Source organism: Penicillium macrosclerotiorum (assembly GCF_028827735.1).
Source record: "Penicillium macrosclerotiorum strain IBT 26536 chromosome Unknown utg000003l_segment0_segment0, whole genome shotgun sequence".
Classification (NCBI taxonomy): Eukaryota; Fungi; Ascomycota; class Eurotiomycetes; order Eurotiales; family Aspergillaceae; genus Penicillium; species Penicillium macrosclerotiorum.
The window spans coordinates 835,479-860,145 of NW_026643083.1; the positions used below are offsets into that span (position 1 = coordinate 835,479).

Here is a 24,667-nt window from a genome sequence, read left to right on the forward strand (position 1 = left end):
TATCGCGTACTGTCAAGGCTGTCCGCCTGCACATTTTGTCTACTTCGTATACTTGATCGTCTTTCCATGACACCACACTGCTATGACTTAACAGTCAACCATTCATATCCCGGCTCTCTGTCTCTCATCGTATCATAATTGGAATTCGTACCTGGTCCCGAATTTCAACGTCGAGGTCCTCTACCTCTGGTCGAACCCGACATTGAGACAAGATGCTATGATGCAGATAATAGCAGTGAAAGTCATAGTTTACTAATTCGTTTGCCTACAGAGTCTTCGCGCACGTATATATAGATATATATTATCAGGACTAATTGCCTTGACTGTTGTCGCGGAATCCAACGTATTGACCATAATCTTCATGAAAAGGATCCTATTCTCTTCGAACAACATGCCCTAAATGAATACCTAAATTTTACCCTCAGAATCTAGTCGCATCCATCAATTTCCACAAAGTACCAATTGTGTGCCGAGATGCTCTCCCCAGACGTGCCTGCATTTCCATCAGTGGAATCAACCCCCACAACCTCCTCGACATCACTCGTCGTCACCGTCACATCGTTGTCGCTGGTGACCCAATACTCCGGGCTTGCATGACTGAACCCCCACGACATCGGCGGCAGTTTGGGAACAATGTCATCTTCATGTGTCACTCTCCATAGACTGCCTTGGCCGGTCATGTACGTCGCCAGTGCTTCGTTGCCCACGCGCGGCTGGCCATATGTGTACTAGTTTCCCATCAGGTATGAGCTATGGTTCCAACTCCATTCCCAAACAGAGGAAGAAAAAAAGGAACATAATAAAGAAACTCAGATGGAAAATGAAACCGAAGACTTACCAGATCGAGTGTATATCCGGCATTCCGCAACGCAGTCCCGCCCAACGCGGCCACAGCGGCCCCGAAGCTATGGCCGGTCAGCACCAGGGTATAGCTGGGATAGCTACTTTGCGCAGATTCAATCTGTGCCGTCATGTCGTCCGCTACGGTCTCCCAGGATTTCCAGAATCCCGAGTGCGCCTCACAGTCGTCGCAGAGACTGCTGGCATCCGTCAGACCGAAGTCCAAGTTAGCAATCCAAGTGCTGATACTACGACTGCCTCGGAACGACAATACGATCAGCTCGTTGGTCGTATCTACAGCGAGGAAGCCTGCAACGTCTCCCCATTCCGTTGAGCTGTAAACATTCAGTAATCTCGAATCGGCCACAGGGGGTGCTCAAAGACACGCCTTGAGTGGGACCAACACATACTCGTTGAACTCATACAAGGTCTTGGCGCCTGCGGACTGCACCAAGGGACAATAATCTCCCGAGCAGGTAACATCATCGCCGGTTGAGTCGATATTGTTGCTGCAGTACGATGCGGCTGCATATTCAGCGAACAGGGTGAGCTCGTCGAGCACAGAGGACGAGATGTCTAGCTCGTTGCAATCGTTTAGTTCGGCAGTTCTCGGCATCCGAGAAGAGGATGAATCAATAGAATGATAAGCCCTACCTCGAGGCACTGGTCGCGCCGGGGCCGCTGTCGCCAAAGACACAGCCGCCACGACCGCTCCCAATCGTCCAAGATGCACCATCGTATGTCGAAGAGGCAAGGGCTTTTGCGAAGATAAACGGACACGAGCCCTCTACCAGAGTGAGCCTGAACCTCGCGACGGTGCTAAAAATACCGATGACCTATTTTCTCCTTTCCCGATGTTGGGGCGGCCTGATTTCACTCCAGCCCCGTCCAGGCCCTATATGGGGCACCTTTTATACTTCAATCCTGTCCTCGTTCTTACACTTCCAACAGCTCATGCGGCAGACGAAGGCTCCGTCCACGGAAGCGGGGTATACGGATGTGAATCCCACGTTGTTTTTCTCCGGGCAACTCGGGCTAGGAGCAAAGACAGGCAAAAGGACATCTTCGATCCAAACAGGCTCATCGTCCGTTCCTGGTGCAAGCCAAGTGCTCGCCTGACTGGTGGGGATTCCCACGAGATCGGCATTCTTGCAGTCTTCACAGGAATGTAGCCACTCAGCTTCGTGCCGCGCACAGCAGGTGGGGAGAAAGGGGGGAGGGGCACTTTTCTCGGCCACGAGGACGACGAGCCACGGGCCTGAGTTGACTGGACGAGGATTTTTCAGTGGCTTATAGTCCGTCTGGGGAACTCGACATTGATCTTGTCTTCTTTGGGGCTTCTTAGCTAGGACTAGTTCGGCGGGACGCTCGGCGAAATCGATGGATTTAGGCATGTTCCGTGAAGGACCGCTGTTCCTGCGTGGAGATGCGGCATTGGGGGAGAAGGATCAACCAGTGAGAACGAGACGGACTATGAGATGCTACCGCCTACAGCAAGTTTTCGACCGTTCTAGTGTCCAACTGGAGGATAGTCTCCCCTATTCTATTCCCGAATCCATCGGGATACAGGTGCCCATCGCGGTATACTTCACGTTAGTGCACCATTGGTGCACATCACTAGTTCGATGTGATCAGCGCGGGGGCCACGCATGACGACAACATCGTCCGGCAGCAAATGGAAAACCACGAATCGCAGGCGCTCCCCGTACATCCAAACATCCCCATGGCCAGCGCAACGCCGTCGGGGCTCGTCCGTAGTCCGAGCTGGCGTTGTCCGGCCAGGCTTGGTATGCCCGTTCTCGGGGCTAGTGAAAGTCTCGCGATATGTAACAACAGGCACATGGAACGGCCGTCGCTTCGACAAAACGAGAAAGAAATCTATCTCGTGCAGAAGCATGAAGAAAATCCTGAATCCTGAATGGAACATAGAAATATTAGATTGGCTCTATGATGTTTTCTCCTCCCTTCCCCTCTCCCGACACACTAGAGCTATCTGTTTCTCTTTGACCCCTCTCCCACGCACTGTCTTTCTTGCATATGGTTGGCCTCTCATGCCCTACTGCACCTCAACCTCCTTATCCCCCTCGCCAATATCTGTCATGCCCGTGTCTTGCCCGTCGTCCCCACCCGCGAGAACTTTCGTGCGGGGAATCTGGCCCTCGGGCAGCGGTGTTCCGGGAGTGACAGCCACGACATTGTCGTTTTCATCCACAAACTCGAAGTTGTATCGGGAGAGCAGATGCGGGATGGCAGAAAGTTGGGGGCCATAGCGCGCAGTGTTGTCGTACAGTTCGAACAAGGGCACCGCCAGCAGCTTCATGTTCTTGGGCACGGAGAGGACCTCTACAGATGGCACCCCCACAGTCAGTAAATCTAGATATCATGTGAAACCCAAGAGCTCAAGAGGGAAGTAGGGAGTGAAAAGGTAAAATAAAAATAAAAATAAAAATTCAAAAACGCAGGCTTTAGTTTCCACTCACTTTTCTTGGGCAGCTGAATAAAATAGAGCTTCTTGCACTCCTTCGGCCGTGTGACATGTCCAGGGAGGAAGGGGTACATAAATGTTTCAAAGTTCGGCCGCCACCACTGAGCCAACGTATCTCCAATCTCCCAGTCCTCATTGACCCCCTCGCCTGAGAATTGCGATCCCACTGGCGCCAGACGCTCGTTCAGTCGTTTTTTGAACCCTTCAACCTCGTCATCGTCATGGAGCAGGTAATCACCGGGTCTAGAACAATTAGCTTGGAAATTTTTTGGCGGGCCATAAATATCATCATCGGGGAGCATCATACAGCTTGAAAAAAGCATTGGCGATCTGCAGCATCAGGACATGAGGGTGGTTGTGCTCGTGGCAGACCAGGATGCCCTCGCAGGTGCGCCGCATGCCATATTGATCATAATGTTCCTCTAGACGCTTTAAGCGGGCCAGTACTGAAGGATCTTCCTCGGGTTGCGTCTCCTTGGTGCCAAATGTGTAGTTGGAAAGTGGAAACAGACGAATCGTCTCCGGCTGTTGCGCGGAGAAATCCTTCGGTTGGATTGGACTGTAGGATCAGTCCATGTCAGCTTCTGGCACACCCACTCAAAATTTCAGGTCAATTATCCAGTTTTCACTCACGGGCGACTACTTTGAATCGCTGTTGCTGTCGTGGTCGCCATGTTGTCTCGTGTGGAGGATCACAGCGGTCAAGCAGGGCGCGCAACTCGCAAGCATGCTGTGGTCGTTATCGCTATCAGCGCGACCGCCTTCCGAAAGAGGTCATCCTCCATACACCAACAATGTCTCAACGATGCGTGTTAATATACGATACTGGGTTGGAATTTAAACATTTGATGGGAAGAAAATAGGGTTCGTTTAGAATATATATATGTTGTTTGAAAAAGATTGGTATTGTCAGCATCATGATGGTCCCACAATATGCCTTAGCTCTGCTCTCACTCGAAAATTGATATATGAATTGAACTTCCCACCACTTCCCGCCCTTGGTTCCTATTCATGCTAGATTTACCGTGTATCCAATTATTTTAGCACTTTTGTGACCTTGAATTATATGAATTTATTCAATATTATTTGAGTATGATCAGTATGATTGTTGCCAGCCTGCCAACCATACTTCTGAGGAGGGTGTTTGCAGACCTAGTGTGCATTAGATACCTTGCTTTGAACATATCATTTCTCGTTTGTCCGGACTTGTTCGAGGTTAGTCATCCTTTATGATGAGAGCCCCAGGAAAAGTCAGAGTTGCCTTCAAATAAAGGGACTGCCCTATTCCATAGAAGAGACTCCTCTTCTCCCAGATTTACCCGCAGATCAAATCCCTTATCAAAGGTTATCCAGAGATGCTCTGGAAGAAGATCTGCCTCCAAACGAGTGCAATTGAGCACAAATTTAAAGAGACAATAGTTGCAAAATAAACGAATCTACGTCACGTCGATGCGTAAATCTTGAGGATTTACTCATCAGATCAGAAGTGTATGCGTTACTCTCGTGCACATCCGTGGATCAACTATACATTGATAGATTTTCTTCTTTCTTATTGAGTCTTCCGTTGTATGAAATTTCAACTGTGTCTAGTAGAAAGTGAGATCTCGCGGATCCTCGCTCCCCCACTCCTCTGTCCACTGATGAGCCAAGACTTTCAAGGTGCCTGTCTTCTCAAGCCGCCATTTATTCCACAATATGTATCCCCCGCACCGCATGGTATCTGAAAAATAGTACCCATACAGGTTACTGTAGGCTCCTTGCTATAACAGGGTTCAAGCAAGCGGTGGGTAAGTCTTATTAGTATCTGTAACATCACCTTTGAAAGGTGGCGGGACTCATTGCTTTTCCTTCAAATCCTGAATTGAGAGCTGCTTCCTGCGTCGCGCTGACTGCGGTGTTTCACCTAGAGCATTATCTTCAAGGAATTCACCCACTGGGTATGTTACATACTCTTGCATTTTTTGAAACAAGCTGCGCGTGATATCTTGAAGAGGACTAGATGAAATCGCTCGAGCCCACGCGAAATTATACTCTGTAAAAGAGCCGATCTTGGATCTGTCTAGACTCTGTGTAATATCTTGTAGACACTATGTAATGAAAACAGCGAAAGATGAGAACTAACAGCTAGTATCCAAGTCAAATGCTCCGGTTGGGATAGGCGGCCGCCGCGGATCGGCAAATCTGAGATTCTCCGGATTGACATCCTACTGGATATTATTCAAATATTCGGTTATAAGTATAGTTCGCAAAAGCTTCATTATAAGCAATTTCCCCGACTTCCCAAGGCTCGAATATATATACAAAATTGTTCATAATGTTACAAGACTCGAGGATAAGGATAGACAGTTTCAGACCAAATCTACCCAGAAAGGGTGCCATGTGCGTTTGATATCAAATGATGAAGATTAGCATCACGAACATCATCCTCATACTTCCTCAAGACAGGATTACGAAGCCGAGGGGGTTCAGACGGAAGAAGCGTTTTCAGCCAGGGTATGGTTTGCTCGTCAGCAGTCCCGGTTCTTTCAGGGTCACATGTTAGATCATGGAATAAGCAGAGATTGGTCGAAGCATCAGCAGAGGCGTATCGAACTTTCGTGTCGCCCGGGAACTTCTTGGAACTTGGAAAGCGAAGCAATTTCTGAATGTTCTTGTGGTTGAGGGTAAGAAATGTTGTCAACGTGATAGGGGCTTTTACTAATATGTACACTCGATCGAAGCCGCGAAGGTCAGCGTTAGCTGGAGTGAGGGGCAGCAATTATTGTCAGACGGTATGAATGAATAGAAGCGGCAGTAGAGAACAGAAATCATGAGGAAACGCAAACAAGAATTCCATTGGCCTTCCTGGCCGCTAAAGTGTCTTCGTCGTGTACGGGTTAGTTGGATCCGAAGAAGAATTAAAAGGAAGACACTGGGCGTGAATTAAGAAACACAGACCGCCCCCACCTATGAAGGTTCCCAACTGGAACGCTTTGTGAGGACACTAGTATTTTACATACCAAATTGTTCGCAGATGAAACCTCAGATCGGGTAAATGAGCCAGCGATTCTCGCTTAGTCCCTGATCGGCGCTTTCCGTACCAGAGTATATTATCGACCCACCGACGGGAACGCTCCGCCGGATCATTCGGACCAGCACAACATTAGGGCCAGTCCTAGTACATTAGTAGTATCTGACCACGAGGGCGTACCCACCAAAACGCCGGTATGTACTTTGTACTTCGTTTGGGCAAAGACCCCTAAATGGTCTCACTTTAAAGCCTACAACCGCCGCCTTGCTGATTACCATGTTGCTACTCCCCTGTATATAAGGGCTTTGATCTCAAGCTCTTTCACTGCCCATGTTGCAAAAGGTTGAGGCTATATTCGCCCTACTCATTATCTCTCTCTGGGTTGTCGTCACAGTACGCTCTCAGCGAATTCGACCTTCCCTGTGGAAGCCTTAGGGAGAGGCGCCGAGCCTGCCCCTACGAAATATGCCTTTGCCACCATCCTGACCGCCGAAGGCGATCTCGAGTTTCCAGATATCAAGGAACCCTACCTTCGAGCTGCTCGACTTCTTACCTACCAACTTCTTCACAACCCCAAAACCCGAAATGAGTCTTATGGCATTCCACTCCTGGTTCTTGCGACCCCAGGTGTACCCAAAGGCCACTTGGAAATTTTGAGAAACGACGGAGCCACCGTGATGCCTGTGGAAACTCTCCACCGTGACTGGATTCATCCAAAATGGGACCGCTGGGGGGATGTACTCGCCAAGCTAAACCTGTGGACGCTTGAAGAGTATGAGAAGATCGCATTTTTGGATGCGGACTCAATTATCTTCCACCCAATTCATGAAATATTCGAAGTTCAGGCGACTGATATTCGCCCAACACGACTCTCCAACACAAATGGAACTGTTCATCCTGATCTTATTGACAAGTTGCCCCCCGAGTATATGATAGCCGGGACTCATGATCTGTGGATTGAACAATACATGCCCCCTCCGGAAAACATGGTCTTCTACGAAGCGGGGTCGTATGTGAATGCAGGGTTCTTTGTCCTTTCCCCTTCGAAGGCGATGTTTGATTACTACGACGCCATCCTTGATATCCCCCAGCAATTCGAGCCCAACTATCCCGAACAGAACCTATTAAATTATGCTCACCGGTCGAACGGACCGATGCCATGGCAGTCTGTCGGCTCTGAGTGGAATTCGAAGTGGCCGACTGAGCAGAATTTACAGAACGGGTTGAAATCAATTCACCATAAATGGTGGCGACCAATATCGGATACATATGTGGGTGAATGCATTGCTGATGCGGTTCAAGAAATGGAAATTTATCTAAATAGAACGAACGAGTCATCATGATAATGTACATTGGGATTGTAACCCTTCATGTCAATTTTCAAAGGCTTCATCATTTGGCGCTTGTTTACTCTCTCTGTTACTCTTCTTCCTTAATCGACACCTCAAGAACCTTCCCAGCTGCAAAATAAACGAATTGAAGCGATCATGAAGAAATATCGAAGTCTTGAAAGAGCCCTCAAATGCCAAATTTTTCACTTGGCTTAGTTTTTTTTCTCAATATCAGCCTATTTTATGGATTCGTGCGACATCAAAGGAACTTACCTTTAGCAGCTTGGGAGTGGTACCTTGTTGGAGCGCAAACTTCCTTTGTACAACGATTCTCTTTGTCTAGAATCTTTCCATCGTAATTTGAAGGTAAGAGAAATCACGATTGCGATGAAAAGTAGGGCGCCACACATGGAGTAAGCCGTTCTTGTAAGGCTATCGTGACTTGGAATTGAAGAGCGGGATGACGGGCCCTCTCCAGATGAACCTAAGAATATACCATAGTGAGATTCTGACCGTGGACTCGTCTGGTCTTTAGAACCTTCCTTGCTCTTGCTTTCATGGTATTGTGGGTGAGGTGCAAAGCGAGTATTCTCGTCGTGTTCCTTGATCCATCGCTCGAAATCAGTGACTGGCCTCTCTTTTACGACTTGTTGGAAAGACATAGCAGAGAAGTGAGATATAAAAAATGGTTCTGTTGGTGTAGCTGCCTTTCGGAGTCTCATATGTGATGAGCCTTTGGTAGTCGGATGACAGTGGGTTTTAGGTACGGAGTCAACAATATTAATGCCGCCCTCGAGGGTGTAACGGGAAGTTTGCCTTACCGGGCGCTAAATCTTGTTAGAGGACCCGAGTAACGCGAGCGGAGGCACAGGAGGCTAACCGGCCCTCATGGAGTCGGCCCACATGATGTGGCTCGACTTTTGTCAGTGATAGGACGCCCACAGGTCCGGGGTTGTGCATGGTGGCTTTTCATTAGGATCATAATTGGCCGGGATAACAAAGCCCAAGCTGAACTGCCTGAAACTCAGTCGTGTCGATCGAGTTTGTCGGAGTCAAGGGGCGCAGATATCCGAACCCTCCTTGAGTTTCATTATCGGGCTCGTACTAAAATGGACGGTCTATAGCCGCGGATCAACAACATACTACCTTTAAGAACCAAATGTCCTTCGATTACTTCCATCAAGTGTTGTTTTCTTGTAGGCGTTGGAGGCAGAGAGATGGGCTAATCCTGGAAAAGTGCAGGGATCAAATTACAAATGACAAATCCATCCGACGCACTGGCAGCGCATCCATTTGTTGAGCCGGCGTGGCATGGATATTGGTTCGCTTCGTTGATCTCGGCGCAAGATCCCTGAGGAGCTGGCCACTCATTAGCCCGTTCTTAGCGCTCCAGATGCTACCCGAAATTTTGTGGAGCCCAACCCTTAATTGAATTGCCCAGTACCAAAGATAGGTGGATTAGACGCATTGGTAGCGCGGTTATCATGTGGGTATGTAAAAATACAAAATACACCTGCTATGTAGATTCGCGTAAGCACGGCCCTTGGGGGATTGGAGTCTTTGAATTTCTGCTTCCTTCTTTGTCGCGTGCATTCTGATCCAAGACGACGTTTCACATGATATAATTCCCCATTGTATCTTATATCTCCGAATACATAAGTTGGAAGTACGCGTGACTCAGGAGGCTCGACACAGTACGCAGGAGCAGGCAAGATAGGCGGGGATCCCCTCCTAAGGCTCTGTTTCCGCTCATGTATTTGTTTATCCTGGCAGAATCAGGAATGAGATACACCCTTTGTTTCAACTAGCGCCTCGCACACATTTCCTGTGTGGCGTTGTGCCTCCAATTGTACAAGTACAAATGCCGCTTGCCGCCATGGGGGCTCACCCGTCATTAGGCCACGCTAGTAAACAAGCCAGGTCCCTTGTAATTAATCGATCCCACCTGTGCTCCTATCGAATCGTATCTTTGTAGGGATACATACGTAGAAGCATGGATTCTCTGTGTATACTCCCTTCCCCCCTCAGAGCCCCTTTTCACTGCGACGGTCAAGAACCCACGTTGTTTGCTGCTATCACCAACCCCATTTCGGACCAAATGCCTCTCGGGGAAATTAGGGCGCTTTCTGCATATGAGCATCATCGCGACAGGAATGGCGGTGCTTCTTGGCGCCACCAGTGCTCGCTATGTCTGAGGACTATCGCGCAAGTTATAGCACAGAGGAGCTCAGATATGTGGTTCTTCAATCGCACGAGTATTGACTCGTGCAGTAGTGGACTACTGTACTAGTGCTAGGTTTCACGGTCCACAACAAAATGCAGATGATCGCGAGCCGCGATCTTCGTAGACCACTGGACGACCCTGCCTGGTTTGGCATTCAATCCCGAGCTATGAGCACATTGTCCAGCCAGGAGCAATCTTATCTTGCATATATTCATATATTCTCATCGACAGCAGCTATTGAAGCGAATTGAAATATAACGCTCTGCAATCTGATCGTCGGCATTCCTCCGTCCCGCCAAAGAAAACAGCATGTTGGAAGCGCTTGATTCTCTTGTCAACAAGCCCTCTGGTATACACAATGTCTAGCATATGGCAGAATGGGATGATGTTGCAGCTTTCATGCTTTTTGTGTTGACAATAACGATACTGCTCTATGACTCTTCTCTTTTCATTAAAAACCCCTACGTCTTCGATTGAAGAGCCGCCCGAAGATTCAGTCCGCACGCATATGCTATCCGCGCAGCTTCTCCTTCGTATCACAGAAGGCCATATGCACCCCTCAAGCTTCACCGATGCTGCTTTCCTGGTGGTACTGCGATCAGAAATCTTTGTCGCCAACCTCACACAACGGCCAGTAGGCAACTTAGCAGATCACTGCAATATTGACACATCGTTGGAACCGACGTCTGAAAGAATATGGGCACTTCGAGCAATTGCTAATGCCGCGAAAGCCACTGATTTTGCTTACGGCAAGAGTACGGAGTCATCGCATTATCATTGGGAGACCCTGATGCAATACATCGATGGCTGGGAGCGTCTATGCCCGAAATCATTCCTACCGATCTATTCGCAGGATCAGATCTCTCCGACGAATCCATTTCCGCAAATTTACTACGCGAACGATTATCACATTGCTGCCAGATAACATATTGAGCTCGCTCGGATTCTCTTGTTAGCCTCCAGCCCAGAAAGTTGTCTAGCACGGAATCAGCAGAAGAGGCTGGGCAAGAATAATGATGATCGAATACGCGACAGTGTTAGAGTAATTTGTGGAGCTTCAATGTCTAACACAGAGTTTTCACAGGCACTGGTTACCGCTGAACTAGCTATTGCGATATGTGGCGAGTTATTCGATGATCCGAGCGAGACAAAAATACTGATTCATTTGCTCCGGATGCAGAGTCCCACCTGGGGTGGCCGTGTCTGAAGACGAAAAAGTATATGAGGGATCTTTGGAAGGTCTAGAACGAAGATAGTTTATAGACGAGCCGTATGAAGACTGCGTCTCTTACCATATGTACAACAATCGATGATTTTTATCAGAGCAGCTTTTGTGGCTCTAATCATAAGTCGTGGGACTTTGCGGTTGCTAGAAGACCCCTTAGGTCCCTGCTGTATCAGCTTGTATCAATCAAACTAAATTCAAGCAAAAATTGCTTCGCTTTAAAGTAGCTGTACCTATGTGCACAAGATCTTACAAGGAATTCTCGATAATCGTAGTCATCGGAGCCGAATTTAATTAGTATCTAATTCAGTATGATTCTCTTTGATATTTCTCGGTCTCGGAGCTATAGTGAATTGCCCCGCGCCAAACTCACCTTGTTTAACTTTTGTTTTTGTTTCCTTGGTTCTTAGTGGAGGAAACAGATAGCGTTTGTATTATAGTTATACTTGTATGACCCACGGTTTGCCTACAGCAAGTAATTACATAAAATATGCAGCGCAGCATCTCCTATACTTGTTCTCTAGTGCCCAATAACGGGTGTATGAAATGAAATCTTAAACATGCGTTCATCCCACTTCAACAACAAATTCTTCGGTGCCACCGCCGACTATCCTTCTTTCTCGGCCCCACGGCCCAGAATTTAGCGCAGAACATCTATTGGGCTGGATTCATATAGCTGAGGGGCCCCACGGTTTAAATGTCACCGTTAAAGCTCAGGGAGATTACACCAGACCCCAACTTAATGGGGTAAGCTCAATTAATAATGAACGAGAACGACTGTATGCCCAGGAGGAGCGCGACTGTACCCTGCTTGAGAGACTGTATTAGACTGAGAGGTATCATGATCGGTAGCATCAGCGGTACAACGTGAGAAACGCACTGTACTAAAAAGAGGAGGCTTTATTGGATTTCAAGCAGTCGTATCGTGAGCGAGACAAGAAAGAAAAATGGCAGGGGCCACCTGACCGCGACGGAGACGAAGATTCATCTCCACGATTAGCAAGATGCACCACAAGACCACCGAACAACTACGCTCAAGAGCAAGAGATTGAGACTGAACAGAGATAAATACGCGCCTAGTTGAAGAAGAAACGCTAAGGTAAGCTAGTCCCCTAATATAACGTATCTTCGGACGACTCCTTGGCGGAGAGCGAAGAATTGAGCGCTACCAATCTCTTTCTTTTAGTATTCGGGCTGAGGTTATGTCCGCTGTTGCATAGCCCAGTTTTTTGGTTTAGGCAAGGCTTCTAGCAGGGCCTGATGATGTGTGGGTACGAAGCTATTCCCAGATTTTGAGAATAGAAGAAATATTGCTGGTTTGGAAAATGAAGTGCCATTGATACAGAATAGAGATGGGAGGGTGGCCAAAATCCTCTCACAGCCTGAAAGACCTACTGAGTTGACCACTAGATAGCCAGAAAGGGTGAAAGGAATTACCATAGCAATGACGGAAATATACTAATACAATTTTTTCGTACAAACTCAGTGGTTCTATCCGAGCTTTAGACAGAATTGTATATAATATAGATGAGAATGCGATTAAGTACGGCGTTATATCCACGCAAATTCATTCCACGCTTCTCTACACTTGACTCCCAACTCTCAGTCCATGCTATCCAACCTGCCTCGACACCAACACCTCACACCAGACGGGAGAAAAAGCAAACATCACCTAAATCCTTAAAGCTTCGCATCGAAGTCTTCGAACTCGGTGAGATCAGACACCGGCACGGGGCCAGTGCTGACAGGAAGACGAGCCTTGAAGGTAGGCACGTCTGTGATGGTTATGGCTTCTTGGGCATTAATGACCGAGGTCCCGTTGGTTGAAGAGGCCTGGTCGGTTTCGTTTGGCTCCGGGCCAAGTTGCTTCAGTTGGGGGCCGAGGGCATGCTCTAGCTTCTCAGTGACCGGGGTGATCTGCTCGGGGGACAGACTCAGGTCAGCAGCCAGGAAAGTCTTGGCGATAAACAAAATCTGAGATTGGTCGATCAGAGCCATATCCACTTGCTCAAAAGCCCTTGATAGACGGGAAAGGTCCACAGCAAACCCAGAAGCTTCAAGCTGCTTGTAGACAATATCGACCAAACGGGCGCGCTTGTCAGACGGGTTGTTCTCATCAGCCTTGGTTCCCGACTGCGCGTTCAGGTGGATGGACAGCTTAGCGCGGGTGGTTGAACCGGGCTGGATATACTGTTTGTAGAAAGCAGTCAAATCCTGCTTGGTGAGCAAACGCACGTTCGCTGCATCGGTCTCGTGTTGCAAGAAGTCAAAGTACTCCGATCCGACATGGGACCAGTAGCGGCTAGTTTCCGAGCCCAGGTTCTTGAGCTTCTCCAGGCGCTTGTTGATAACACTTCGCTTGTGACCCTCGAACTCCTCCTCCGGCATTTTGTCAAGTGCCACGCCAAATTCGGTCAAGAACGATTCAATTCGAGACTCCAAGTACTGCGTTGTGCGTTCACTCTGGATGATTACACGATAGCCCATGGTGGTCGCATTATAGCGCGATCCACTCCATACGACGTACCCGAGCTGCTCCTTGCTACGGAGCTGGTCAAAGGCAGGCTCGTCAGTCAGCTGAGAAAACAGTTGCAGCTTGGCGCGTAGTGTATCGTCGGAGAAGATTCCAATATAGAGGTAGTACTCGATACAGTGGTTGACATTTGCGGGATCCTTGAGCGTCCGGGGGTAGACGAAGTTACTGCCCGGAGGCAGAACCATATTGCGTCGCAAATACCACTGTGATGGAGGAAGAGGCCGGCCCTCAAGAGTCTTTTCCACAAGATCTGTCATACGCAGGGCGTCCTCCTTGTAAAGGTTACCGTGAGCCAACACCTCGATGTGAGTCTGCTCCAGTAGCTGAGGGAAGAAGTTGACAATATCATCCGCTTGAATATGCTCTAGCTCCTCAATGTACTGCTCATTGACCCAGCTGCGCTCTGCCAAAAGGTATCGTGTGTAGTCGCCAACTTGGTAGAAAGGCTGCTGGTACTCGGCATTGCGGAATGCCCGCGTGAGGCGCTCTTTGATGATATTGAACCGGTCCTGGCTGATAACTAGGCCCCGCATGGTGGTCAAAACCTTCTCCAGAAGAACAGACATCTTGTCGTTATATCCACCGACCGAGACATCTAGGCCCAAGATGTTCGCTGCAAGGTGGTAGTCCAATCCTGCGAGCTCGGCATCATAGGAATATTCGTCCAAAGAGTCTCGCACGAGCTCACAGTAGAGCTTGGTCTTGATAAGATTGGCCGGTGTAGCCCACACCAGCGGGTTGCGCAACGTCACATGAACTGTTCCCTTAGGAACCCAGAATCGGTCATCCTTTTTGAACCATAATCGAACACGCTCATCGTGACGAATCAACTTTGGTGTCTTCGCGGGCTCCGGGACCTCTTTCTTCTCCACAGACAGTCTAGTCGGCACAAACTCGTTCTTGTGAGGCATATGGACGTTAGAAGTACGAGTCGCCGCTGTCGATTGCAGGGCCTCCTGAATACTTCCCAAGAAGTCCTGAGGAATCTTCTCGACCTTGTGCTCAGTACCGTACCACTTTTCCTTCTTGTCCCATTGACCCGGATAATCCTGGGACACAATAATGAGGCGGAAGTTATCAGCACGCAGATAAGTCAATGCCTTCTTGATGATCTCCGGATCGAATCGTCGCAGCAAGGAACCACTGAGCAGGTGCTCACGAGGGAGTTGTTTCTGCATCACACTGCTCAGGCGACTGGTGAAACGGCTCGCGGGGGTCTTCTGCTTGTACCGGAAATCAACCTCGGCCAAGTTCTTCATTTCGTCGAAGATCCACTGTTCCGGCTCACGCTCCTTGATCATAGCGATATACTCAAAGATCACCTTGGCAACCTCCTGGTACTGCTTCAAGCCCTCGGGGGTCAGACGAACCGAAATAGTGAAGAAGGCGGAGCCGGGACAAATGGGCATAGCGCCTGCTGAGAGGCCATTGGCCCAACCTTGAGCCTTCAAGTAAGAAAGAACACTACCGGGGCCTTCGTGGCCAATCAAGTGGCTAATATAGCGGCTTGGCTGAGACTCGTTCAGGTTCTCCTCATCCAGGAAGGGGAAATACATGTCCATAGAGCGGGAGTCCATGACCGGCTTGGCAAAAACCTGTGTGCACATGTCCTCCTCCGAGAAAGGCTGGACATCGTCCCAACGGTTCTGGGGCAAATTCTTGTTTTCCACATCCGCAAACAGCTCGTAGACCCATTGTTCCAGTACGTCTAGACTCTCTCGTCCTAAGACTACCAGTTTGGCTCGGTTGGCTGAGTAATGCTTCTCATAGAATCGGATGAATTCACTGCGGACCTCAAGACCGCGTTTCTGCGGGTCTTCCTTGAGAGTCTGCAGGTTACCCGTGGAAAAGTGGTGATACGGATGTTTGGGATTGGAGAGTGACTTGTTCAACTGCATCAATCGCCACAAATCACTCTGAAGGTTCTTCTTGTTCTCCGAATCCACAGCACGCAGCTCCCGATCCAATGTGGACTCCAAGAAGAGCGGAGAAACAAAGAATTGGGCAAAACGATCAAGCGCACCATACAACGGCGACCGACCGTCTGTTTCCGAAGTGTTGGTAGATGAGGCATCGCTGGCAATGCCGTTTGTCCCATTTATAGACTCGGTGGGGGTGTTCTGACCGGTAGATTTCGGCGCGCTTGAGTCGCCAGTGGCCGATACCTCAAAGAAATAGTTCGTTTCGGTCGCGGCAGTGTATGCATTGGAGGAGCCCGAATGGGCGGCTAGGTACTGGTTGTAGGCGTTCTCCTTGGGGTACTATTGTTCACAGGGTAGGCAGACACACGTCAGCATTGCCACCCAGCAGAAGCCTGGCGAAAAGCCAAGCGCTAGCAGGGGAACAGACGTACCTTTTTTGTGCCCATGAACAGCAAATGCTCTACAGCATGTGCCATCCCTGGCATGTCATCTTCATCAGAAAAGTTTCCGACATTAACGTTGACGGCAGCACTGGCCTTGTCGGTATCAGGATCGTGCACCAGTAGTGCCTCGAGCTGATTCGGTAGTCGAATGACCCGGTAGGAACGGTCATCCAAGTCCGGCTTCTCCAGACATTCTGTAATGCGTTCGATCTGCGTCATGGTTGAAGGGGAGGGGCTGAGGGACAGGTGGGAGGATGTATGGAAGAATGAGCGGGTCCAGCGGTGCTCGAATGGTGAAACTGGGACCGGGGACTGGGAGCGAGCGGGACGAGTCACGGTCGAGATGCGTGTCAACAAATATGGGCGTGCAGTTGGATTGCAACTCAGGCGTCTGTACCACAACCACGGGCGTGCAGTAGAGGACCTTGGGCGCATCAAGGGAATGAACGGGGGCCCAGAGGAAAGGGGCTGTGCAGGGTGGCTCGATCGAAACCAATGCACTTATATCCAAAGAACCAAAGAAAGACAGATGATTTCAGATACTTAGCAAAGAAGAAGAAAAAGGTGTGATGACGAGAGAAGGGTCTTTGATTGCAAAGCCGACTGGAGGGGGATTGCGGTCCCCACGGAAGGTCCCAGGCGGTGAGTTCCCCCGCGGCTCGGCCTCGGTGGCGCCAAACGAAATACATACATGCTGCGTCCGCTAAGCGCTGCGCGGCAGTGTGAATCCTGGCTTTGTGGAGGGCACTTCTTCGGGTAGTTCATGGCGTTCTTCAGGTTGTGGCCTCATCGTAAGGGTGTCTTGGGCTTGACTGGAATGCAATCAAAGCGATCGGAAGACGCGCGAGCGTGACGACTTTTCCACAATGCAAAGAAATCACTACACTCACTCCTCACTTGCATTCTTCGAGGTTCTTTTTGGGCTTATTTTCTTTGTGCGCGTATATATACTTCCAGCCTATCATCATGGAGCATATCTTGCACGACTCAGGTCCAACCAAATCCCAAACGTATGGTAATCGGAATATTTGCTATTCAATCCTATAATAATAGATTATCAGATGATAACTTTGATGTTTTATTACAGAGCTGCTGATTCTTCAAGCCAAACTGAACATCGTCCTTGCGATACGCGAATAGGTCAAGATCCATTTCATCATATAGTTAGGATCTAACGACTGTACAAAAGACCCTTTAGAGCTTTTCATTAGATATAAACAAATAGGAAAAGCACAGAAAAGACCGCCCGAGCCAGACCAGCATCTCAAATTTTTTACAATTTAATGATGTATATTTAGGGCTCCCGGTAGGGTCGGGGTGTCCCCACGAACCTGTCCGCGTAATACTAGCAAAACCTGATTCGTTCCCAGCCATGAGTGTGTCAAACTTACGGAATATTACGTATTATCAATCAAATAATATTGATGAAATCATCAAGGGAGAAAAATCCAAGAACAAATTTGAGCAGGATGATTATGATTTAACTCTCTCCGCCAATCGCAGATCCCTGGACCGGATGAGGCTCTCTGCAATTCCCCACACTTCGCCTCGTTGAGACTTTATCCAGTTTGCTGTGTTCTCTGCACCGCCCCTTTATGTACTCGGGGAATACCTCCTTCTCCACTGGTCCTCAATTCCGTACATTACATAGGCGTTGGTCCAACTTCCATTCGAAAAGGTTCACTTAAACAACAATCTCATGGTTCGTGCCCGGGTCTCCCTTTTCCCAACTCCCTCCGTTCCCATTGCAGCCACAGATTTGGCACATATCTAGCATGAGTCGGCGCATAGGGTCAGCGTGACGTCCGAGTCCGAGGTGCACGACTCGGTCTGGCTCGCAGCCGTCGCAGCAATGCCCCCGCTCCAGCAGATGTTGTTGCAGGTGTCCACGGACGGGTTGACCACCAGGGTCTTGCCACTGAAGGGGTCACCGAAGACATCAGACAAATCATAGAAGACCTCCGTGCCGGACAGGGCGTAGGCAAAGTCAGTCTGGGGGCTGCCGTCGTACAGACCGTTCTCGGTGGTCGTGATCTTCAGGGCAATGCCGCCGGAGACGTCGTCGTGGCGCAGCTCCTCGGAGTAGTTCGCGCCCGGGTCGATGGTCTGGCGTTCACCGACAGAGCTGCCAACGGACCACAGGTAAACAGGGGAGTCGCAGTGATTCTCGACAACAGCGTTGCCGACAGCACTCGCGAGGGGGGGCCAGAACGGCAACGGAGGCAATGACAGTGGCTGAGAAATACATGATGTGTGTGTATGTATGTGTGTGATTGTTTCTCTGGGATAGAAATCCGAATAATGGAGTGATAATTATTCTCTCGGGTGCTCTGGTTTCTGGTTGAGATAGGATGGGAATCATTCTGCAACCGAGAATCAGTGTGCCTTATATAGTTTGGTCGGGTCGCTTGGTGAAGAACGTCGCGGGTCGGTCCTGGCAACAGATCCAGTCGCTCTTTCCGCATCCTCGCGTTCATTGAGACCTCGAAGGCATTGCCAAAATTAGGGCTTCCCACGTCCTTCTGAGTGGATCAGCCCCATCACGAATCTGTTCGTTCCTCGTTTCTGGCTAACTTCCGAGACAGCAACCCTCATGCACTGGATAAAGATGCGAGAAACGAGATGTATGGTCAGGCCAGCCGTCGCTTCCATCACCGGACCAACGACGCTGCGCTAGACGACCACAGTACAGGCCCTCTGAACCTCGTCGAGGTAGTTGAGAGGCGGTGGGGCCAAGAGGTGTCCAAAGGTGCACGGACAGATCGCAGAACAAGGTCATGGATGCGGCGATCATGTCTCAGGGCGCTTCCACCCGATACCAGGAATGGGATAGATGTCGGGACACCAGCGCAGCAACCATAGTGGAAGGCCTCGGATAAGGCGGGCGATGGAGAGTTGGTGATGCATGCCAAGCGGCGGAGAGACAGCGGGTGGCTCATCGCGATCCCCGCTTGGCCCTGGAACCCTAACAGCCGGGTGAGCCACGCTCGGCCTTGCTCAGTTTCCGGGGTAAACCGGCTGAGACACAGTTACATCTCAGGCACACAGCCCTGCGTATTCGGACTCCTCATCACACGACGTGAGAGGCTAAATTCCCGATAGAGCTCAAGCTTGACACTCGGCCTCAGTCACCGCCGGAGTTGAAGGGGATGTGGTTGGTGAAGTCTCAGTCCGCGAGTTTTGGCCTAAAGTCAGCATCCTCGGCTCCTGGATCCGTACAAAGAAAGAGGGGAAGGATGCATTCTTCGGGCCCAAGATTCGAATTCATTCCAAGGCGAGCCTTGAGACCATGCTTTCTGGTACACTCGACTTCTGCATCCGGGAGACGGTGAGAGATGGCGAAGGGAAACAGTCCATGGGGAGTTGGTGCCAAGACTAACTACAGCCAAGGGTCATAGTTCTGACAGTTTGTTTCTAGGAGGGTCACGTTCAAGCAAAACCACACTAGTTGAACCACTAGGTTCCTGTGGCTTCTCGTAGTCCAACGCCACGCTATTTTTATTTTGGGAGAACCCTCTCCAGTTTGGATGAACTCGTGGCCCGATAGCGGGACGTGACGGGTGCAATGGAAAGAGGAATTCTTGTTTCATATTCAGATATCACTGGTTGGGGGAGTATAGGAGGGCTCACTGGATGTCGTACCGCTCATACTTGGTACTATTGAACTTTTCTGAGGCCTATATCGTTGATCATAGGAGCAGTTATGGTGAGTCACCTTATTCAGGCCATCCAGTGCTGCCTGATTCTGCACTCGTATTCAACATGCGGAGGCTCTGCTCTTTAACCCCTCTTGAAATGCTTCTATCCAGATATCCCAGAAAGGACAAGCCATGTATATATCGAACAATAAAAAACTGGTCCTACACTATGGAGCTCCAAGAGCCTCTTAATAGAAGCACCTGAATCAATATATCCACTCCAACACGCAGACCCGCGGGCAGAGAGGAAATTGGAACACCAGCACAAGATTTACTGGAGAAAGGGCTAGATTGGGCATTATTCTACGGCAACTGCCACTCCTTGCCTTCGCAGGACGACAGATCCAAACAGTAAATAGAAGAAAAAGAAAAGGATGAGAAACAGGTCAAAAAAGTACGCCATGATCGCGCCAAGCGCACCGCGTCGATACGCTGGCGGCCTGAATCCCGGTCATTCCTTCATCGGTAAATCCTGGTCCGCGTCTCCCTGTTCCTCCTCCGAAGGCTCCTCGTCGGCTCGCTCGGCAAGCCACTCGAAAACCTCCGCTTTGTGCTCGGACAACATCTCGCTCAGAGATGTCTTCTCCGACTTGTGCAGCCGGCCGTATCGCTTAGACGGTTTGCGATCCGGGTTCCCCCAGACGCTGTGGGTCTTGGAGACAAATACCAACGAGTTCTATAAGGCCACGATATGGGTCAGTCCGCCGATTGAATGAAGGTGGGAATCTCATCGCCAAGAAGGGTGGGGGAAATGCATAGTACTTACATCTCGGTACCACTTCGACAGCCAGGTCTGCGTGGGGGACGCGATGGCGCGGACAGGGTTCTCCGCCACGAATGACACAATGCCGTTAACATGCTTGTACAAGTTCTCTGCTCAGATTAGCCGAACATTCATTTTCTTCGGTGGCGCATATCACTTGGCAGGCGCGACAAATAGCATTTAGGCGTACCTCGATTGATCAGGAGATTAGCTGCGCCGTAAAAGGCATTGCCGATTCCCATGAAAAAGATCTCTCGGTGATCATTGGGCCTGGCGGGAGAAAAGTCAATACCCGTAAATTTGAATGATTCCTGGCTGAATATGGGCTCAGCGGAAAGTCTTACTCGATGTAATTGTCCCACAGATAGCTTGCGAGCTCTTCTGTCGCAGTCGGCCGGTTCTCATCCTCTTCTTCGTATCGGCCAGTCGCCTGAAAATCCCGAGTAATCAGTGGATGATCCAAGACCCAGGAGGAACGGTGTCATGACACTTACCGGCTCGCGGCTGACATGCTTTGGGATGTTGATGTCAATCACAGCGTATCCTTTATTAATAATCCATGCAATGTATTCCTTTTGGACATCAGCCTTATTAATGTTAGCATGAGGGTGCATAATTAGGAATGGCAGCCTCAGAATTGCTGGGTAAACCTACCACCCAACAATTATGAGCATCTAGCTTGTTAGTGACCGGGTGTGGATGTCCCACCATCTCAGGACTAGAATAGAATCAGTTTGGAAGGCTTATTCCTTGGCATGGGAAGAAGGATAACCTACGGGTCGTGGAAAATGACAACGAGCGGCACAGGCTGGTTGTAATTGGGGCTGTCAAATATAATTAGATTGCGTTGAACCCAATTTTTTTAACGGACTCATCATGACAAACCTTGCTAGTACCTGATTGTCAAAGGATTTCGAAATGGCAGTGCGATAGATGTACAGTGGCGTGAGTTTGAAACTAGCATACAGTTGCTTGGATTGATAGTCGCGAAGAACATCTGTACCATCCAAATTAATTAACACTGGCTTAGCAAGTGCTATCACAAGGATATGTGAATTCCTACCATGAAGCCGATCTGCCCAAACCGGATGTGTCGGTGGTTTCGGGAACATGCAATGCCAATATTGTGCCTGAATTCCCATGACACGTCGAACAGTTGATACCGCGTCTTCGGTGGGGGAAGTCATGAGCAATCGGTCCGGAGGCTCGCCCATCAGGGTCTTAGTCACCGCCAACGCAGACTTCGAGATCGATCGAAAGTTGTATCCTCCCTAAATACCACATCATCATAAGCTATCGTCTTCATATCCAAATAGGGTGCATGGTGGACAAACTTCCAAGCAAACAGCAACCTTGCCATTGGCAAGAGTCATAAGCATATGCGTCATTTGAGCGTAGCAAGCAGGGGAGACAAAACAACCACCCAGAACATCACCGGCCGCAGCATCGAATCCAGCCGAAACTATGTCCATGTCAGAATACGAAACAGTATGAGCAACATAGAAGCAATCCTACTAATGACAAGATCTGGATTGAATTCCAGGGCAATGGGCATGACGACTTGTTGAAATGCAAACATGTAATCACCATCGCCCATGCCTTGATCTGGCCATGGTATATTAACATTCCTTTTTGTCAAGGTCAGTTTAAACCTCTTCCGATACCAAATCAGATGGTATCATATCGTAGTTTGTTTAACTTACTTTCCGAGGCCTGGGCCCTCACCACAATGGTCCCAATCGCCTTCTTGGCCCCCGGGGTAAAATCGACCATTCTGGTGCACATGAAGAGAAATGTAGAGGATATTAGGGTCGTTGTAGAATGCTTTCTGAATTCCGTTTCCTGCTGCTGTGTAAGTGGGGTCTAATTGGCCAAATGATTGGACGCCATTCAATCTGCATACCATGATGGACATCCCTGCAGCTCGTGTTAGTAACGTCATGCGCGGTTGAAAGGGACCGGGCGAAAAACTGACCAATCGAGAATTAAAATCTTACGGCACTGGTCACCAAGCTCATTCTGACAGACGCGCGCGGCAACTGGTACATTGTTGAACAGACAGAAGCCCATGGCCACATCATGCTCCGCATGGTGACCTGGAGGGCGAATCACCGCAATCGCGTTCTTGACCTCGCGGCGCGCAACAGCCAAGCAGGTTTCAATCGCACCTCCGGTGGACAAGAGGGATGAGGCGAATGTCAAGCGGTTGAAATAGATGGAATCCCTAGTTTGCTCTAGATAAACCAGCTCGTCATCGGTCATCTCTTTAAAAGTCTCATGTCAGAGTGCAGTTCATTTTAATACGGAAGTTGAAGGAAGTCGGTCATACCTCGGGTGCTTTCAACAAAGGCGAAGTGGGCTTGGGAATGGATATGGGTTATTTCTTTTTCAGTGGCGTTCCGAGCGTGAATCCGTTGAAGAGTTTGCGGAGCTAAAGGCCGAGTCGATTCTGGATCATCGACCAATCCGGCGCGACACAGCTCTTTGTAGATGTAGTAGATGCGTCTTGGGTCTTCCGGGTGAACGTCCGATGTGGGTCGGACTTCACAGTGGTAGCGCATCCGTACATCATAACAGAGCCCTGTCGCAAGAGAACCAACGGGTAGGCCAGCTCTAGGCATGACCTCCTCGTCGGACCAGTCTGAGTTAGGCTCAACCAGACTGTCCCGCTTGAAGGAGATGGAGGCGGAATTGCTGTCCGAGTCGCTCAGCTTGACACGTTCAGGCGGCGCCATACCCGTCAAGAGGGTTGAATCGCGTGGTGGAAATGGTTCTGACCCGGGAGAAGGAGAGCTATTGACTCCAGGAATGAAAGATGGGGTCAGAGTGGGATTCGCTCTCTGCTGCAGATGTGCAGAGGGAGGAGGATGGGTGAGAGAGGTGTGGGAAGACAAGGAAGGAATCTTGCGAGTCTCCCCCATTATCGTATCCTTGTCCTCTTCCATAGCTTAGAATACTATTTCAGCAGCAGATATTGGCCCCCTTTCCGTGAGGCAATGTAGATCAGTGCTTAGTATTTCATGACAAGATACCCCAATCAACTGATGCGATCTTGTTCAACGCATGCACCCGCTATTCCTCTTCAGGACGGTAACGGGATAAGGCAGTCAGAAGAGCAAAAACTCTTCTAAACCCCCTTCTTTTTCACACAAAAAGCCGTGTATTTTGCGCGATGTATCAGGACGTTGGGATAGGACCGTGGACGTATAGAACCACGTCCTTTTGGTAATCCCGCGTCGAACAAGATAGCCTGCAGAGACCGTGCCTACTCCCTTGAAATAAAGATTTTCAACTGTATGAGACAGATTCAGTAGTTGCACACTGGAGATCAATGGGTCTCTGCTGGTGAAAGAGATACCCCTGTAGACAAAGGGTGAATTGTGCAGGGTTGATGGGGGAGGCAATGGATGTGCATGTTGGATCCCTTTTGGGCTGGCCGTTCTTACTGCCAGACAATCATATGTCTACCGCCTTTTTGACCGCCTTCCCGTGTCAATTCACTTAGGTTCAGAATAGAGATGAGCTGCCTATATTTTATCCATGACTAATCCAATTTCACAGTATAGACAGGCTACTTGAATATCTCCGCCCCATGAAAATGGATGACACCTGCAGTCATTGATGCATCTCGGGGACCAACCAAGTGGAGTGGAGGATATGTTCAGAGGCAGGTACATGTATTGAATTCTATATTCATATAGACAGTACCGTTGAGTTTATATCGGGATCATTATTATATTTCCTTACATCCAGCCATTATGTATGTTGGCAATAAGGTGGCATGATTCCAAACGTGTTAATACGTTTACTTGAGTGGCTTGGATTCGCTGCATCGACTTTCATTCTTTTAATGTAGCGGACGCCAAAGAGTGCAACAAAAAGTAAACAACAACGCTATTTCGAGACCACAGCCTCGGAAAGAATATAAATCTGTTAGTTAGACCTGCACTATATTTATGAGCTCCAACATAGTAAGCTCACCACCTTGCAAATATCCTCTAGCTAGACCCATTCTATTTTTACACAAAATTAAATCGGTGTTGCGAGGAATCAATCCTACGTGATGGGCCAGAAACTATCCATAAACATGAAGAAGTGTATTTGTTTCATTAATATGACGTTATCGGTTGGTTTTTTTTCTACAAGGCACAAGTCTTCCACTTAGACATCGGCTTGTGTGCCAGTATCTT

The 24,667-nt window shown here is 49.1% G+C and overlaps 8 protein-coding genes across 8 annotated transcripts; 2 read left to right on the forward strand and 6 right to left on the reverse strand.

Annotated features, from left to right (window-relative positions):
- Window positions 1-428: 428 nt before the first annotated feature.
- N7462_003195 (lipase family protein) lies at window positions 429-2,234 on the reverse strand (the record flags this gene model as incomplete). Its single annotated transcript, XM_057074921.1, has 4 exons — window positions 429-728; window positions 839-1,175; window positions 1,251-1,416; window positions 2,156-2,234. The coding sequence occupies 4 exons, from the start codon at window positions 2,232-2,234 to the stop codon at window positions 429-431; spliced, it is 882 nt and encodes a 293-aa protein (XP_056934426.1).
- A 194-nt stretch (window positions 2,235-2,428) lies between these two features.
- On the reverse strand, window positions 2,429-2,737 carry N7462_003196 (uncharacterized protein; the record flags this gene model as incomplete). The annotated part of the gene is made up of 1 exon (XM_057074922.1): window positions 2,429-2,737. One exon carries the CDS (start codon window positions 2,735-2,737, stop codon window positions 2,429-2,431), a length of 309 nt encoding a protein of 102 aa, XP_056934427.1.
- Window positions 2,738-2,896: 159 nt separating this feature from the next.
- N7462_003197 (cleavage and polyadenylation specificity factor subunit 5) lies at window positions 2,897-3,999 on the reverse strand (the record flags this gene model as incomplete). Its single annotated transcript, XM_057074923.1, has 4 exons — window positions 2,897-3,183; window positions 3,321-3,568; window positions 3,633-3,884; window positions 3,959-3,999. 4 exons carry the CDS (start codon window positions 3,997-3,999, stop codon window positions 2,897-2,899), a joined length of 828 nt encoding a protein of 275 aa, XP_056934428.1.
- A 2,339-nt stretch (window positions 4,000-6,338) lies between these two features.
- On the forward strand, window positions 6,339-7,678 carry N7462_003198 (putative glycosyl transferase family 8 family; the record flags this gene model as incomplete). The annotated part of the gene is made up of 2 exons (XM_057074924.1): window positions 6,339-6,355; window positions 6,730-7,678. The coding sequence occupies 2 exons, from the start codon at window positions 6,339-6,341 to the stop codon at window positions 7,676-7,678; spliced, it is 966 nt and encodes a 321-aa protein (XP_056934429.1).
- Window positions 7,679-10,398: 2,720 nt separating this feature from the next.
- N7462_003199 (uncharacterized protein) lies at window positions 10,399-10,815 on the forward strand (the record flags this gene model as incomplete). The annotated part of the gene is made up of 1 exon (XM_057074925.1): window positions 10,399-10,815. One exon carries the CDS (start codon window positions 10,399-10,401, stop codon window positions 10,813-10,815), a length of 417 nt encoding a protein of 138 aa, XP_056934430.1.
- Window positions 10,816-12,795: 1,980 nt separating this feature from the next.
- On the reverse strand, window positions 12,796-16,451 carry N7462_003200 (uncharacterized protein; the record flags this gene model as incomplete). Its single annotated transcript, XM_057074926.1, has 2 exons — window positions 12,796-15,912; window positions 16,005-16,451. 2 exons carry the CDS (start codon window positions 16,449-16,451, stop codon window positions 12,796-12,798), a joined length of 3,564 nt encoding a protein of 1,187 aa, XP_056934431.1.
- Window positions 16,452-17,786: 1,335 nt separating this feature from the next.
- On the reverse strand, window positions 17,787-18,611 carry N7462_003201 (putative BYS1 domain protein; the record flags this gene model as incomplete). Its single annotated transcript, XM_057074927.1, has 2 exons — window positions 17,787-18,251; window positions 18,591-18,611. 2 exons carry the CDS (start codon window positions 18,609-18,611, stop codon window positions 17,787-17,789), a joined length of 486 nt encoding a protein of 161 aa, XP_056934432.1.
- Window positions 18,612-20,165: 1,554 nt separating this feature from the next.
- Window positions 20,166-23,422, reverse strand: hdaA (histone deacetylase hdaA; the record flags this gene model as incomplete). The annotated part of the gene is made up of 15 exons (XM_057074928.1): window positions 20,166-20,390; window positions 20,481-20,587; window positions 20,668-20,747; window positions 20,822-20,907; window positions 20,972-21,064; window positions 21,132-21,195; window positions 21,254-21,301; window positions 21,363-21,474; window positions 21,541-21,748; window positions 21,812-21,939; window positions 21,993-22,105; window positions 22,181-22,325; window positions 22,381-22,394; window positions 22,453-22,741; window positions 22,807-23,422. 15 exons carry the CDS (start codon window positions 23,420-23,422, stop codon window positions 20,166-20,168), a joined length of 2,328 nt encoding a protein of 775 aa, XP_056934433.1.
- Between the last annotated feature and the right edge of the window lie 1,245 nt (window positions 23,423-24,667).